The sequence below is a fragment of the Myotis davidii genome, unplaced genomic scaffold (assembly GCF_000327345.1).
Source record: "Myotis davidii unplaced genomic scaffold, ASM32734v1 scaffold299, whole genome shotgun sequence".
NCBI classification, from domain to species: domain Eukaryota; kingdom Metazoa; phylum Chordata; class Mammalia; order Chiroptera; family Vespertilionidae; genus Myotis; species Myotis davidii.
In genome coordinates, this window is record NW_006293088.1 from 460,463 (window position 1) to 473,407 (window position 12,945).

The following is a 12,945-nucleotide window of genomic DNA, read 5'->3' on the forward strand; positions in this document are numbered from 1 at the left end:
CCCCCAGCCAGGTCACAGCCCTGAGGGAGGGTGGGGGCGCGCAGAGCCAGCTGGGCCTGGGGCACCTTCCACTGCACAGACCAGAGGCTGTGGAAGTCACTGCTTAGAATGGTGGGAGAGGGGCCTGAGCCCAGCAGGGTTGACTGCCTCTCCCGCCTCACCCCACTCCCAGGCCAGGGCAAGGCTGAGGCTGGACCCCTGAGGCCCTAGCCAGGGAGAGGGAAGGCGCCAGGGGTGGGATGACCCCTGTAGCTGAGGGACCTGATGTGGTTCAAACAGCTGCCAGGCGACCTCAGGCAAGTGGCTTAATTCCTCAAAGCCTGGTTCTGTTAAATGGCCATCATAATGCGAGAGGCCCCCCCACAGCAAGTGCTCAATAAACGGCAGTCGCGTGCCAGGTTACACACGGCTTCGCAGACCTGCCCCAGGACAGGGCTGGGGGAGACGGCCCTCACTGCCCACCTGAACCTCAGAGGTGCCCTGTCCCTGGTCGCTCCAGCCCCCTCCTTCTCTTCCCCCAGCCAAACCCAGCCTCCCGCTGTGAGCCACTCCACTGCCTGCCCCCACAACCCACCTAGGGAGCAGCCCGGACTCCCACTCCAGGCCTTTGTCCATGCCCTTCCCTCTGCCTTCAACATTCAGCTCCAGGCCACTCCGCCATGAAGCCTTCCCTGGTTGAGTCTCCTCATTCCGGTGGCACTTTGTACCTTCTGGTAACACCCCTTCCCGCCAGGGAGGGCTGGCAAGTTCTGCCCTTTCAACTGGCAGGGACCAGAGCTGGTTCACCCCCATCCCAGACTTCGACCACAGCAAGGGCCGAGGGTGGAGAACTGTGCTGCGCAAACATCTGTAGCACCAGATTGGGCCGCGGCACCGCCCCCCCCTTCCCCGGGAGGCTGTGTCCCCTTGCTCAGCTCCTTGCTTTCTTTGGGGCTGGAAGAGGAAGATTCCAAAAGAAAGGCTGAGAGTCGGCCTCCACCCCAGCCCACCCGGGTGGCTCCCACCACCTGGGAACCTGAGGCAGGATGTGAGAGCAAGGGCAGAGGGAAGCTGGCCTGTTCTCAGGTGCCCACAGGGCTGCTGCCAACAAGGAAGTGGACTCAGAACAGAATCTGGGAGACAAACCGAGCCCTGCCTCCCTCTCCTCCCTTCCCACCCGCTCTTGCACCTTCTTTTCCTCTGGCCAGCAACACTCCCACCTTTCCCCGTGTATCCCCTGCTCATTCTTCTGCCATGCCGCCTCCTCCAGGAAGGTCTCTCGGATCTCTGGGGAGATCTGGTTGTCCCTGTCCTCCAACTAAACATGATCAAAGCTAACCTGTACTGAACTCTTACTACGCGCCCGACTTTGGGCTAACCTCCCTAATGACACCGTCTCATAAGGACGTACGAAGCGGTAATACTGTCATCCCATTTCACAGTTCAAAGTCATCGAGGCCCAGAAAAGCTAAGATGCAGAACCAAGATCTGAACCTTAACTGCTGTGCTTCCTCCTGAGCCCTGAGGTCAGGGACCCCGGTGCTGGTCCCCACCCCCAGGCGTGGAGCCTGTCACTGAGAAGCAGGCTGAAGAAACGAGAGGCCACCGGGGGGTGATCAGGCAGACTCGATCCCCTCCTGCTTGGCTCCCCCACAGCTGATCCTCTGGCCCTGGAAGCTGGGGCCCAGATCTCCCTCCACTGCTGTTCACAGCAGCCCCGACCCCAGCACCTTGGGAAGGAGCAACAGAACAGGCCTCGCTGGGAAGCACGGTTTACTGGGCTGGCTGCAGGCCGCAGGACAGTCTGGGTACCAGGCCCCGGCGGGCACTCCCCGGGGGAGGCGCACAATGAGGTAGGTGAGCGAGGGGCAGCTGCACTGCCTTTTCAGGGGTGAGCCCCGCTGCAGCCCCTCCACCAAAGCTCCCAGGGCAGCTGCCTCAGGCCCTGGGGGATGAGCTCCCAGTGGGAGGGGCTGGCTGGCCCTTGGGGCCGTCTGGCTCCTGGAAGAGTCAGCCCAGGAGGCCTGAGGGTAGGAGCTGGGTCAGGAGGACCAGGCCCCCGACCCTGGCTTCCTCCACAGCCTCGTCCAGGGTCCTCGGCACTGACTGCCCACACCTCTCTCTTCCTGAGTGGTAGCTGGCGGTCCTGGTCACCTGGGCTTGGCCTGGGTCCTGGTCAGCCGGGGAGGAGGGGCTGGTGCTCTGCGGAGGAGGCGGCGTTCCTGTACACCAGGAACTGGATGGAGATCTGGAGGGGTCCACGTCAAGGCCTGACCAAGCACAGATGGGCCGGGCCTGCCCCTGGGGACTGGTGGCTCCACCCAGAGCTCCCTCTTCCCTCCCCCTCAGCCCCACTCTGGCTGGCGGAGGGGCCGGCAATGACCCCCCAGCTTCTGCTCTCACTGCACCTTCCACTCTGAATGCCCTCCCACCCCTCAACCAACTTCCTCCTCCAGGCCCAGCGCCAGGGTCTTCCTCCCTCAGGCAGTCCTCCCTGACTCCAGCCCCAGGAGCTTGCCTTCCTCGCCCCCTACACCATCCTGGGAGTTTCACCCAGTGGCTGGGGCCATTTGAAGGCACGGAGAGCTTACACTTTGCTTTTGTTGACATTCACTATCATTTTATATTGGCTCCAGGTGAGGTAAACGGCTCGCCGGGCAGCCAGCGGGGACTCGGCAGATGTGCAAACAAGGGCCATGCTTACTTTCTGCCAAATGCGATCCAAACAAGGCCCCGTTTCCCCGTTCAGCAAACATTTACTGAGCACTCGCTGTGCTGGGCCGCGCAGCCTTCCGGACCCCTTGCCTTACGTATGGCCCCCGACCCCGGTGAGACAGCGACGGTCGCCGACCCCATGCAGATGCAGATAGGGAAGCACAGAGAGGTTAGGGTTTCCCCGTGTCACACAGCTATGGAGGAACAGAGCCAGAACTTGGGCCCGTTACTGTGACGAACTCACGTGTCTCCACGTTCCAGCTTGCGCTCCCCGGCCTGCAAGGCCCGATCTCCCCGTTCCTCGGGGCCTTCGCACAAGCCGAGCCAGGCACATCCCTCTTGCCTTTGCCCGACTAACCTCTCCTTCAGGGCAGTTTAAATGGCACCCGGGAGGCCTCTGCGGAGCCTTTAACCCTTTTCGGTCCAACATGGAGGCTGACTCGACGGACCAGGAGCTAGGAGCAGGTCCAACGTTGAGGCTGAGACACGGCAAACCGGTTCAACATTCAACCCCGTCAATTAATTTGGACCAGACTGTTTGAATTCCAAAAATAAAACTGGACCGCAAAGGGTTAAATCAGGGCAGCCCCCTGGTCACACACTCTTGCAGTTTTTCTCTGGGGCCCTCAGTGTCATTGCAACGAAGTAATGACTTCTAATCAGTGCATCCTGTCTGCCTCCCCAGAGCTGGAAGCTCCCAGGGGCAAGTCCACCCAGTTCTTGCTCACGACCGGGCCAGTGCCTGGCGGGGTGCATGGCAGACAGGGCTGACTCTGGGTGGATGTGGAAGCCCTGAGCAGGCAGGGGCTGCCGTGCCCACCTCGCCCCGCCCCGCCCCACCTGCCCTGCAGGCTCGGAAGGATACGATGGCGTCGAGCAGCAGCACGCCCAGGCTGCCCACGAGCCAGGGCAGGTGGTGCAGCACGTAGCTGCCCTCGCTCTGGCCCTCCTCGGGGTTCTTGAGCAGCACACTTAGCCCGTACAGTGTGTTCCCCAGCATCACCAAGGCGAACAGCGAGTAGGAGATCCCCTGGGTCGACTTCCGCAGGAACTGGAGGTGAGGGGGTTGAGGTCAGAGACTTCAAACAGGGCTCCTGTCACCCTGGGTTGTGCCTATCCCTGTATCCATCTGCCCCATCACACTGTGCGTGTAGTCAAAATCTGACTTTACACTGTGCCCAGTGTCCGATACCAACAACCCGCTCCAGGGCCTAACTCCTCATCCTCACTCCTGCCACCTCTCCAGGCCCCTGCCCAGGTCCACAGGAGACTATGGCTGCGCTATGCCTGCTGCCATGACGCCCTGCTCTCCAGCCCCACGCTGACTCTCGTTGCCTCTGCCCACCCATCCCTGATTCTCCACCTTCTCTCCTCTCAGGCCTCTAAGCGCAGCCCCTCGCTGTCACCTGACTTCCTACTTGAGAGTCACACAGGTCACACGGATGCCTGGATGGCAGGCATCATCATGCCCATTTTCCAGAGGCACAAACCGAGGCTTGGAGAGTTGGACTAAGTTGCCCAAGCCAACAGTGAGTGTAGACCCAGACCTGCTCTGTGCTACTCCTAAACCCAGAGGCCTGCGCTGCCGGGCCAGCTCTTCTCTTCCACTCGGCCCCACCCCACTCAAGGCTCACGTTGGTGTGGATCTGAGGCAGCCGGGAGAACAGGTACAGTACGCTGGAGATGGAGCCGATGACAAAACCAATGATCTCCTGCCGAGTGAAGGGCTGAGAAAGCAGAAGGGAGTGCTCAGTGCCTGGCAGGGAGATCCCCAAGCTCCCTCCTAGGGGGCAACCCCCGCCCAGGTGGCCCTGCAGGGAGGGCCCTTGAGGCCAGCCTCCCCCCTCCGCTCTACCACGCCGTACCCACACCTCACCTTATTGCCCGGCTCCACAGACAGGAGCTTCCGGCCCTGGAAGCCCTCCCTCGGGGCAGCCATAGAGGCAGTGCTGCTCAGCAGCGGGGTGGCACACACCAGTCCCAGGGTGAACAAGAGCAAGGAGTTGATGGGGGCAGACACTAGACATGAGGCAGGAGGGAAGCCGAAGTTAGATATCTGAGTGGCAGCAAACGGATCGGAGTCATGGCCTTGCCCCTCGGTGGCTGTGTGACCTTGGGCAAGTGACCGAACCCCTCTGAGCTTTAACTCCTCATCTGTAGAATGGGCACAATAACACTAACCTTCCCCTGGAGTTGTAAAATTAAGACGACTGCAGTAGGGTCCAAGGGGGGGTGGGGAGGGTTAATCAAAAGCAGTGCCTCGGGCCGCATCTCACAGCCCTCGCTCTGACCTCGGCTATGGCCTCCTCTGAGTCCTCAGAGGCAGCGATGGCCTGTGAGCCCTGTGCCTTTTCCCCGCTCCAAGCCCAGGGCCAGGCACAGAGGAGAAGCTGAAGCCATGTTTGTTGAATAGGAGTTTGAGTGAAGGGGAGCCCTGTGGTCCTGCCGGATGTGCTCATTGCCCTTGGCCCCTATCTTGGCCGATCAGGGCTCGGGCTTGCAGATAAGGCCTGAGGAAGCCTTTGGGAGGGTTATCACCCGGCAATAGGACAGCTGCTTCCTCTCACACTCCCGGCTGCCCCTAGCATGCCCGACACGGAGGGACCACCATACTCACACGGAGAGGGGCGATTCTTAAACTTGTAGTGAAAGTAGAGGGACAGCATCACCAGGTCTGCCAGGACGTAATACACCGCCGTGTAGGTCTGCAAGAGAAGCAGGGGCGCTGGCTCAGTCCCAGGCTCTGGGGACCGCACCCCGACACTGGGCAGCACTCTCACACCCCAGCCGGGTGACCCTGAGCAAGTCGCGTCACCTCCCTGAGCTCTGGCTGCTCACCTGGAAAGCGGGAGCGCAGTTCCTACCTGGCACAACTAGAGAGCAGGTGGGCTAAGTGTTGGACCCGGGCAGATGGAGGGACGGGGGGCTAGCTCCCCTTCTCAGGACCAAGTGATGGCTCCTGGGCCTCTCTGGGGAAAACTTTCCTCCTCCAGCCCTCCCCACCCCAGGTCCATCAGGATCAGAGCATCCCAGAGGTTCAAGGCTCTGGTGTTGCTCTGGTTTGATGCGGTCATTTTACAGATGGGAAACTGAGGCCCAGAGAAGGACAGTGACCAGCCCATTGCCATACTGTGTGGCAGGGCCCAGGGCTGTCTCTGCAGCACGGGGCCCTCATAAGATGGAACAACAGGTCAGGATTCTGGAGCCCGAGCCACTCCTGTGGGTGCCCCCAACGCCTCTGCCATGCTATCCTAGACAGCCCACCCTGCCCGGGGCCGGCCCACCTGCAGGGGCAGCTGGTCAGCAAGGAAAGAGCCGATGAGGTTGCAGGAGTCTCCACCAATCCAGCCCAGGAGAAACCACAGGGACAGGGCCTGGTCCATGTTGCCCGTCTTGCAGGCCTTGATGTACTGCCTGTGGCAGAGAAGGAGAAACATGCTCAGGGGCCGAGGGCTGTGACATCGCCTCGGAGGGTCAACCAGGGAACGGCCCCCAGATGAGACCACCACAGGGTGGTGGGGCAGGGGTGGCAGAGGCAAAGGTCACTGGGAGCCCCGTTTTGCCCATTGGGGGTTTTTACTGGGGAGAATCCCTGCCCACCTAGGGACTCAATGGGATGCGCATCTTCTCAGACAGACCATGGCATTACTCACGCTCCTCCAAGCACCCTGGGGACCTACAATCTTTCTTCTAGGAAGGGGGTAGGGAGTTTGGAAAAAGGATAGTGGTGGTGGCAGCAAGCCCACGGCCCGGGCACGGCCGCTGCCCTATCTCCAGGACGGGCGGCGATAAGATGATGGGCAACCACAGCCCGCTATCTTCCAGGGGCAGGGCTGTGGCTTCTGCTCTCCAGTACAAACACTGGGGCAGTCAGCACCATGGCTCTTTCCCAGGGGTCCCTGGGACTTGCGACCCTTTCTTTGGACCTCTGGCCAGGTATCAGGCACGGTTCTGAGCCCTTCGTGTGTACAGACTCACTCGGTCCTCACAGTCCCCCACGTCCAGGTGTATTTTGAGGACCCTCCTCACTGCGGTCTGAGGAGGTGCACAGCTGGGAGACTGGGAGTAGGATTCACACCCAGACCCCGGGGATCCCGTCTCGCTCCACCCGGACTGCTTTCTCCTTTGAGCTCTTCGTTTGCAGATGGCTCGCCCACCTCCTTCTCTGTCACTGCTCAGGACATAGTTCCTCTTCGGGACCTTCCTTGGCCTGAGCTCGCCAGCACCCTGTGACACGTGGCACCCTGGTGCCTCCTGGACTCAAGCTTCCCGAGGGTGAGGACAGGGACCAGCACAGGCCTGGCTGAGAAGGCCCTAATTAAGGTTTATGCCGTGTCCCGTTTAGCTCCTTCAGGATACTGTGACCTGACCTATCTCCAGAAATTGCAGGTCACACCCAGGATAGGCCAGGGCCTAAGGAGGAGCAGGAAGGTGGCTGCCCTTTCCGCCGTCACATGGGGCTCCCCCAGGCCTTCAACTCCCCTCAGTGGATAATCAGCCAGACCCAGGCAGAGCCAGCATTACGCCAGGGCCGGAAGGGGGAGCCCCAGCCAGCTCCTCTGATAGTTGTGGGGGAGCTCTGTCCTCACTACAGGGAGTCTCTCTCCCTCGGCCTCCATCCGTCACCCAGACCTGTCCACTCTGCCTCCTGAGCGCCTCTCCAGTGGGCCTTGACATCACCGCTTGCTGGATGGCCTACTCGCCCCAGCCCTCCCCTGTGACTCCCAGGGTGGCGTCTAAAGGGAAGCCCTGCAAAGACCAGGGCAGTCTCTATTTTATTTTCTTGTGTCATACCTAGTGCAGGACTTCTGTGCTTCAAAGGATACCAAGAAAGTGAAAAGACAAACCACAGAATGGGAGAAAATATTTGCAAGTCACATGAAAGTGGATGGAAAAGGGGTTCTATGGAAAGTAATCTGACAGGGTGATCTGATCATAGTCCTTTAACTGGGCAGGTCATGATGGGTGTTATGCACCAGGCATATGAATTCTTAAGTAAAAAGTTTCTTTGCCTGAAGCAAGCCGTGTGTGTGTGTGTGTGTGTGTGTGTACGGTAGGTTAACATACCTTTGAAATAACCACCCTCATCAGAGCACAATCTGGTTAACCACTCTGTATTCCAATCCCTGGGGCTTGCTTTCTCCCACCTTCTTATAGTCTTCCTTACACCCCCCCTTAATTTCAGATGCTTAAAAACACCCCGCAAAACTGCCATTCTGCAGAGCATCTGAGATCTTGTTTCCTGGCAATTATCATCAGTTTGGCTCAATAAACTCCTATAAAAATTCTCTACAGGTTTGGACATTCTTATGTCGACATAGACAATATAAAGAACTCTTACAGCTCAACAATAAAAAGACAAAAATCCAATGATAAATGAGCAAAGGAGCTGAACAGACCTCTTACCAAAGAAGATAATCAGCTGCCAATAAGACATGAAAGCCACTTAACATACCAGCCACCAGGAAAATACAAATCAAAACTACCACTTCCCACCCACTGGGATGGCTACAATAGATCGGGAATACCAAGTGTGGATGAGGATTTGGAGAAATTGGAATCTTCATGCACTGCTGGTGGGACTGTGAAATGGCGTGACGGCTTTGGAAAGTAGCCTGGTAGTTCTCAAGGGATTAAACCCAGTCTTGCCACCCTGGCGCTACTCACGGGAAAGTGGACGCTGCGAAGCAGAGAATGGAGATCAAGCCCAGGCCCACACTGGCCTCGTCCCAGCCGTCCTGGGCACATTCCCCAAACACGTCCCATATCCACTGGGAGCCGTTGGGGCAGCTGGAGAAGTTGCCAGAGCCCAGTTTCTTCCCGACCATGCTGCGAGGGCGGAAGGGAGGGTGCTGGTGCGCTGAGGCAGGCGAGGGCTCTACAGGGAGAGAGAGGGGGCTTTAGCCTTGGAAGGTTGGGGTGCTGGTCATGGTGCTCCCAACCTAAGCCCATCCCAGCTTATCACCTGGCACTGACTGAGCCCCTGGACCACAGGACACCATCAGCCTGAGCCCGTGGTCGGCAAACCGACCAAAATACCATGTGCGGGCGCGCACGTACAGTGCGACTGACACTTCGTGGCCCATGCGCAGAAGTTGGTATTTTGTGGAAGAGCCACATTCAAGGGGCCAAAGAGGGTCGCTTTGGTTGTAACTCCTGAACGTTCAGATTGTTTCCAATCTTCTGTTATTGTAAATTACGCTGTGAGGGTCGCAGAGAGCAGGCCCATGGACTAGGCTTGTCACCAGCATTGGTCTGTGGGCAAAATGAAAGGGGTTTCTGTGGAAAGTACCCCACAGGGTGATCTGATCATAAATTCCTAACGGGGCAGGTCATGGGGGGGTGTGATGCCTCAGGCATATAACTTTTTAGTGCAAGGTTTATCTTTGCCTTAAGCAAGGGGCCCATGGACTAGGCTTGTCACCGGCATTGGTCTGTGGGCGAAATGAAAGGGGTTTCTGTGGAAAGTACCTCACAGGGTGATCTGATCATAAATTCCTAACGGGGCAGGTCACGGTGGGTAGGTAGTCAGCCCAGGCATATCACTTCTTTAGTGAAAGGTTTTAAGCCCTGTCCATTGTTCTTGGGTTAAAACACCACTGAAATACTGGAAATAATAACACTCCAGGCGTAACCACCCTCAGGAAAGCACAGAATCCTATAATCCACTTTCTCCCCTCCTCAAGTAATCTTCCGTACGTCCCCTCCTTCATCTCCAATGCACGAAACAAGCTGCCAAACTGTCCTTCTCCAGAGCGTTTGAGCTCTTGCTCTCAGGCACATGTTGTCAGTTTGGTTCAAGTAAACGCTTTAGAAACATTCTCTGCAGGCTGGCACGTTTCTCCCATCACAAGTCAGGTGAGGCAGGTGAACCCCGAGGTTGCACAGGTGGCTGGGATGCAAGCCATCTTCTCCCAGGAGCTCACCTGTGCGGAGTGCCTGCTGGCAAGGCGCCCATGCCACCTCCCCATTCTCACCACTGCCCATGCCAGAAGATGGCTGGCTCCAGGGCAGGCCCCTCCCGGTGCCTGGGCACCCTGCTCGTGTGACAACCCCAGGGAAAGGGGAGCCGGCGGAGCCAGGCGGCACCATCCCCACCAGGGAGAGTCGCCACAGCCCCACTGCCGAGCTCTTTGCCAGCTGTGCTGATTGCCTGCCTGCATATATGCCTCTTGTCCTCCTCTCGGCTCTATGAAGTAGAGGAGCCAGGGAAGTGGCTTGCCAGGGCCTCCCAGCCAGGAAGTGGGAGAGCCATGAGTCAAAGCCAGGAGGAGCAGGACCCAAACCCCTGCCCAGAGCCACCGTGCCACACAGCCTCAGGCGCTGTCCCTGGGCGGGCGGAACCCACCTGTGGCCTGGCTTCCCTGCCCGCTTCTGCGCAGACGCGAGGCAGGCTTCCCCTTTTCTCCCTGCTGGGAGGGGTTTTCCGCATGAGTGGGCGCGAGGCTCCTCCAGCTCCCTCTAGTTCCTAGTCCTGTCAGGAGGCCTGGGCTCCTCCTCAGGCGATGCCCCGGGCCACAGACTGAACACCGATGTCTTCGAAAATTCAACCGACCCCCCAGTGTGATGGCATGAAGAGGTGGGGCCTGTGGGAAGTGCTCAGGTCAGCAGGGCGGAGCCCTTGTGAATGGGATTACTGCCTTCTGAGAGGAGAGAACTCTCTCTTCCTCTCTGCCATGTGAGGACACGGTGAGAAGACAGCCATCTATGACTGGGAAGCGGACCCTCAACAGACATTGGATCTGCTGGCACCAAACGGACCTGTGTTGTTATAAGCCACGGCAGCCCCAATGGACTAAGTCATCGGGACTGGACCCGGGAACTGCTGAGGTCACAGCTGAGAAGCAAAGGAAGCGAGTCAGCTTCTCTGCTCAGGAAGCTCTAGGCTCTTAGCCCTAATGTGACCAGTAGTGGGCAGAGGCCCCGGAGCCGGGACAGGGGCACCTCAGGCCACTGTCTGCCCGGCTCACTGCAGCATCGCCAGGGCCCAGCGGGCATGGCTGACAGCCTCTTCCTGTACCCTGGTGACCCACCTGGATGCCCTTTAGCACAGCTGATGCTGCTGGCGTTTCCCTGATGTCCTGCCCCCAGCACCAAAGGCGTTTCAAATCAAGTCCTTTTGCTCCCCAGACACCCCCGAATTGGACTGCCCCACCCTCCTCTTATAGATTCCAAACGTGCCATTCTGTTCATCATGTTAGATTGCCATCCTCGGCACTTACCTGAGAGGTGGGGAGTGCTGTCCCATTTAAGGGCGAGTAGCTCTGGACAAGCACGTAACCTGTCCGAGCCTGTTCAGAACAGGATAAGAGGCGCCCTCCGTGGGCTGATGTGCAGATGAGATGCACATACAGGCTAAGCCAGGGCCTGACAGTGCCGGTGGTGGCAGTTCTGTGGGTGAGAGTCCAGTATCTCAGCGACCCTGAGGCCACTCTCACGCCCTCTTTTCATCAGGTTGGGAAGAAGTGAGGTGGACACATGCCCAGTGAGGGAGGAAGGGGTCCTGAGGAATGTACCTGGCTCACAGGGCCCAGGGCATAGGTGGGTGGTCCCCAGTCCATGCTCAAGAGCCCTGAACAGAAAGGGCCTTCCTCTGAGGACTGCTGTGCAGAGGGCCTGTCACCCCTCGGTTCTGACTCAAGCAGGGAACCAGTGTGGCCCAGGCCTGGCTTGTGGAAACGGGCCCACCTAGTCACGTAGCACCGAGGGGACGGATGTGCAGAGTTGCAACCAAGCTTGAGGGCATCCGTAGGATTGACAAGGACCACAGCTGGGGTGCCTTAGGATCAAGGAGGGCACATGATCAAAATTCAGGATCAGTATGTCTGGGTTGTGGATCAGGGACCTTGGGTTTAAGAGGCCCCCCCAGCTGATTCTGATGCCCGTGGCCACAGAGGAAGGCTGCGCTGGAGAAGGCATCTCCTGCCACACCCAGCTCCTCTCCCGGCTCGTAGCTGAGTCAAGGAAATGGTTTCCACTGAAGCTGCTCAAGGGACCTTCACCTACCAGATCAAGTCCATATCCCAAGGTACTTTGAGAGCTGCCCTCCCCTTATCTCCTGTCCGTGCCCAGGTCTTCAATAGTCATTCTCCAGGCTTATTTCTGCACATGCTGTCCCATCCCCTAGGGCTGTCCTCCCCATGAAGGGCCTGGTAGGGATACTAAGATCAAGCTATCAATTGTCCTCTCCAAGGGCTGGCTGGACAACACCCGCCACCTCTTCCTCTCCCCTCACCCACAAACCTGCAGAATGCTTCCGACACGCCTCAACGATCATGACTCTTTAAGCCCAACCTTCCCCTCCCACCTAACTGTAAACTTAGGAGTCCACACATCCCAGCTGCGCAGTCAAAATATGGAGAGAGGATGGGAGGAAGAGAAACAAGAAAAGATCTTGTTAGGAGCTCAGATGGCCTGAGGATGAGGAGAAGGCACTCCACTCTAGAACTGACCCGCCCGATGCCTACAATACAGAACTCTTGGGCAGGTGATGCAGCCTTAGAGTTCCAACCTGAGAACTTGGAACGTGCAAGTCCCCACCTCCCTGGCTGCCTGCACAGTTACATGGGGTAACCCAGGCCACGCGAGGAGAACGGTGCCTGGCACTAAACACTCAGTGGTAATAGCCATGGATGGTGACTATTACTCGGTTCTGGCCGCAGTGCTCGCCCAAGCCCCCTACAGGGCCCCTGGAGCACGGCAGCCTTCAGCAAGGGCTGAACGGACAAGACTGGCGCCAACCCTCACCACTTTCAAATGCAGCCTTCCACGTACACACTCCAAAACCTGCCCTGGGCATGGGGTGGGCAGCGCGCAATCAGTGCTCCCTGCAGACCTGGGGAGTACGGAGAGGGGAGGAGCGTCCCGGCCGCGGATACCACCCACTCCAGGCCTCCTGGTTCTGGGCCAACTCGTGACTCAGCCCAGCGCTGGCCGCCTGTTTGGCGGGGATAATGACAGGGCAGCCGCTGGGGTCAGCGCTCCACCGCCGCGAGGCCCCCTCCCCTGGCCCGCCCAGGGGAAAACGAAGCCATCAGAATCCGGGACCCAGACCCCAAACCCTGGCCAGGCCCGTCCGAGAGGCCACGCTGGTCGCCCCAAAGGAGGGGGACACGGCCCCCCGAGGGCCACCCAATGCTGGCTGAGATCCTCACCTGGGATCTTGCGCTCCAAAGGAGAGGACAGGGGCTCCGGGCCGGCCCGGCGGCGGGAGGGGGCGCCGTGAAGATGTGGCAGGGAGGCACCAGAGCC

The 12,945-nt window shown here is 58.9% G+C and overlaps 3 protein-coding genes across 6 annotated transcripts in view; 1 reads left to right on the top strand and 2 right to left on the bottom strand.

The window, feature by feature from the left end:
* LOC107183571 overlaps nucleotides 1-1,640 on the bottom strand; it is an 8,054-nt gene extending 6,414 nt beyond the window's left edge. Inside the window, exons 1-2 of one of the 3 annotated variants that reach the window (XM_015565844.1) lie at nucleotides 1,348-1,640; nucleotides 98-1,305 (exon numbers count right to left, since the gene is read on the bottom strand). In XM_015565844.1, coding sequence (XP_015421330.1) covers nucleotides 400-1,305 — 906 coding nt within the window. In that variant the 5' untranslated portion in view covers nucleotides 1,348-1,640 and the 3' untranslated portion in view covers nucleotides 98-399. Of the gene's footprint in view, nucleotides 1-97 lie in introns of those variants that run through there. The other 2 variants (XR_001514360.1, XR_001514359.1) reach the window with 2 other exon arrangements.
* Nucleotides 1,641-1,735: 95 nt separating this feature from the next.
* PQLC2 (PQ loop repeat containing 2) lies at nucleotides 1,736-12,939 on the bottom strand. 2 transcript variants are annotated; one of them, XM_006766646.2, is made up of 8 exons: nucleotides 12,849-12,939; nucleotides 8,362-8,572; nucleotides 5,979-6,108; nucleotides 5,312-5,399; nucleotides 4,571-4,713; nucleotides 4,329-4,421; nucleotides 3,560-3,745; nucleotides 1,736-2,227 (listed from the first exon to the last, which is right to left on the bottom strand). In XM_006766646.2, the coding sequence occupies exons 2-8, from the start codon at nucleotides 8,520-8,522 to the stop codon at nucleotides 2,156-2,158; spliced, it is 873 nt and encodes a 290-aa protein (XP_006766709.1). In that variant the 5' UTR covers nucleotides 8,523-8,572; nucleotides 12,849-12,939; the 3' UTR covers nucleotides 1,736-2,155. The 2 variants fall into 2 exon arrangements, with proteins under 2 accessions (XP_006766709.1, XP_015421331.1); XM_015565845.1 differs by lacking the exons at nucleotides 5,979-6,108; nucleotides 12,849-12,939 and having other exon boundaries at nucleotides 8,362-8,454.
* AKR7A2 (aldo-keto reductase family 7, member A2) overlaps nucleotides 11,662-12,945 on the top strand; it is an 11,730-nt gene continuing 10,446 nt past the window's right edge. Inside the window, exon 1 of the mRNA XM_006766767.2 lies at nucleotides 11,662-11,722. Coding sequence (XP_006766830.1) covers nucleotides 11,662-11,722 — 61 coding nt within the window. The remainder of the gene's footprint in view (nucleotides 11,723-12,945) is intronic.

Excerpts from the sequence above, each read along its gene's own strand:
- PQLC2 (XM_006766646.2), bottom strand. The coding sequence starts at position 8,522 with ATGGTCGGGAAGAAACTGGGCTCTGGCAACTTCTCCAGCTGCCCCAAC. Across the intron at positions 5,400-5,978 it reads CTGACCAGCTGCCCCTGCAG|ACCTACACGGCGGTGTATTA; the intron begins GTGGGCCGGCCC and ends CTTCTCTTGCAG. Across the intron at positions 2,228-3,559 it reads TGCTGCTGCTCGACGCCATC|ATCTCCATCCAGTTCCTGGT; the intron begins GTATCCTTCCGA and ends GGACCCCTCCAG.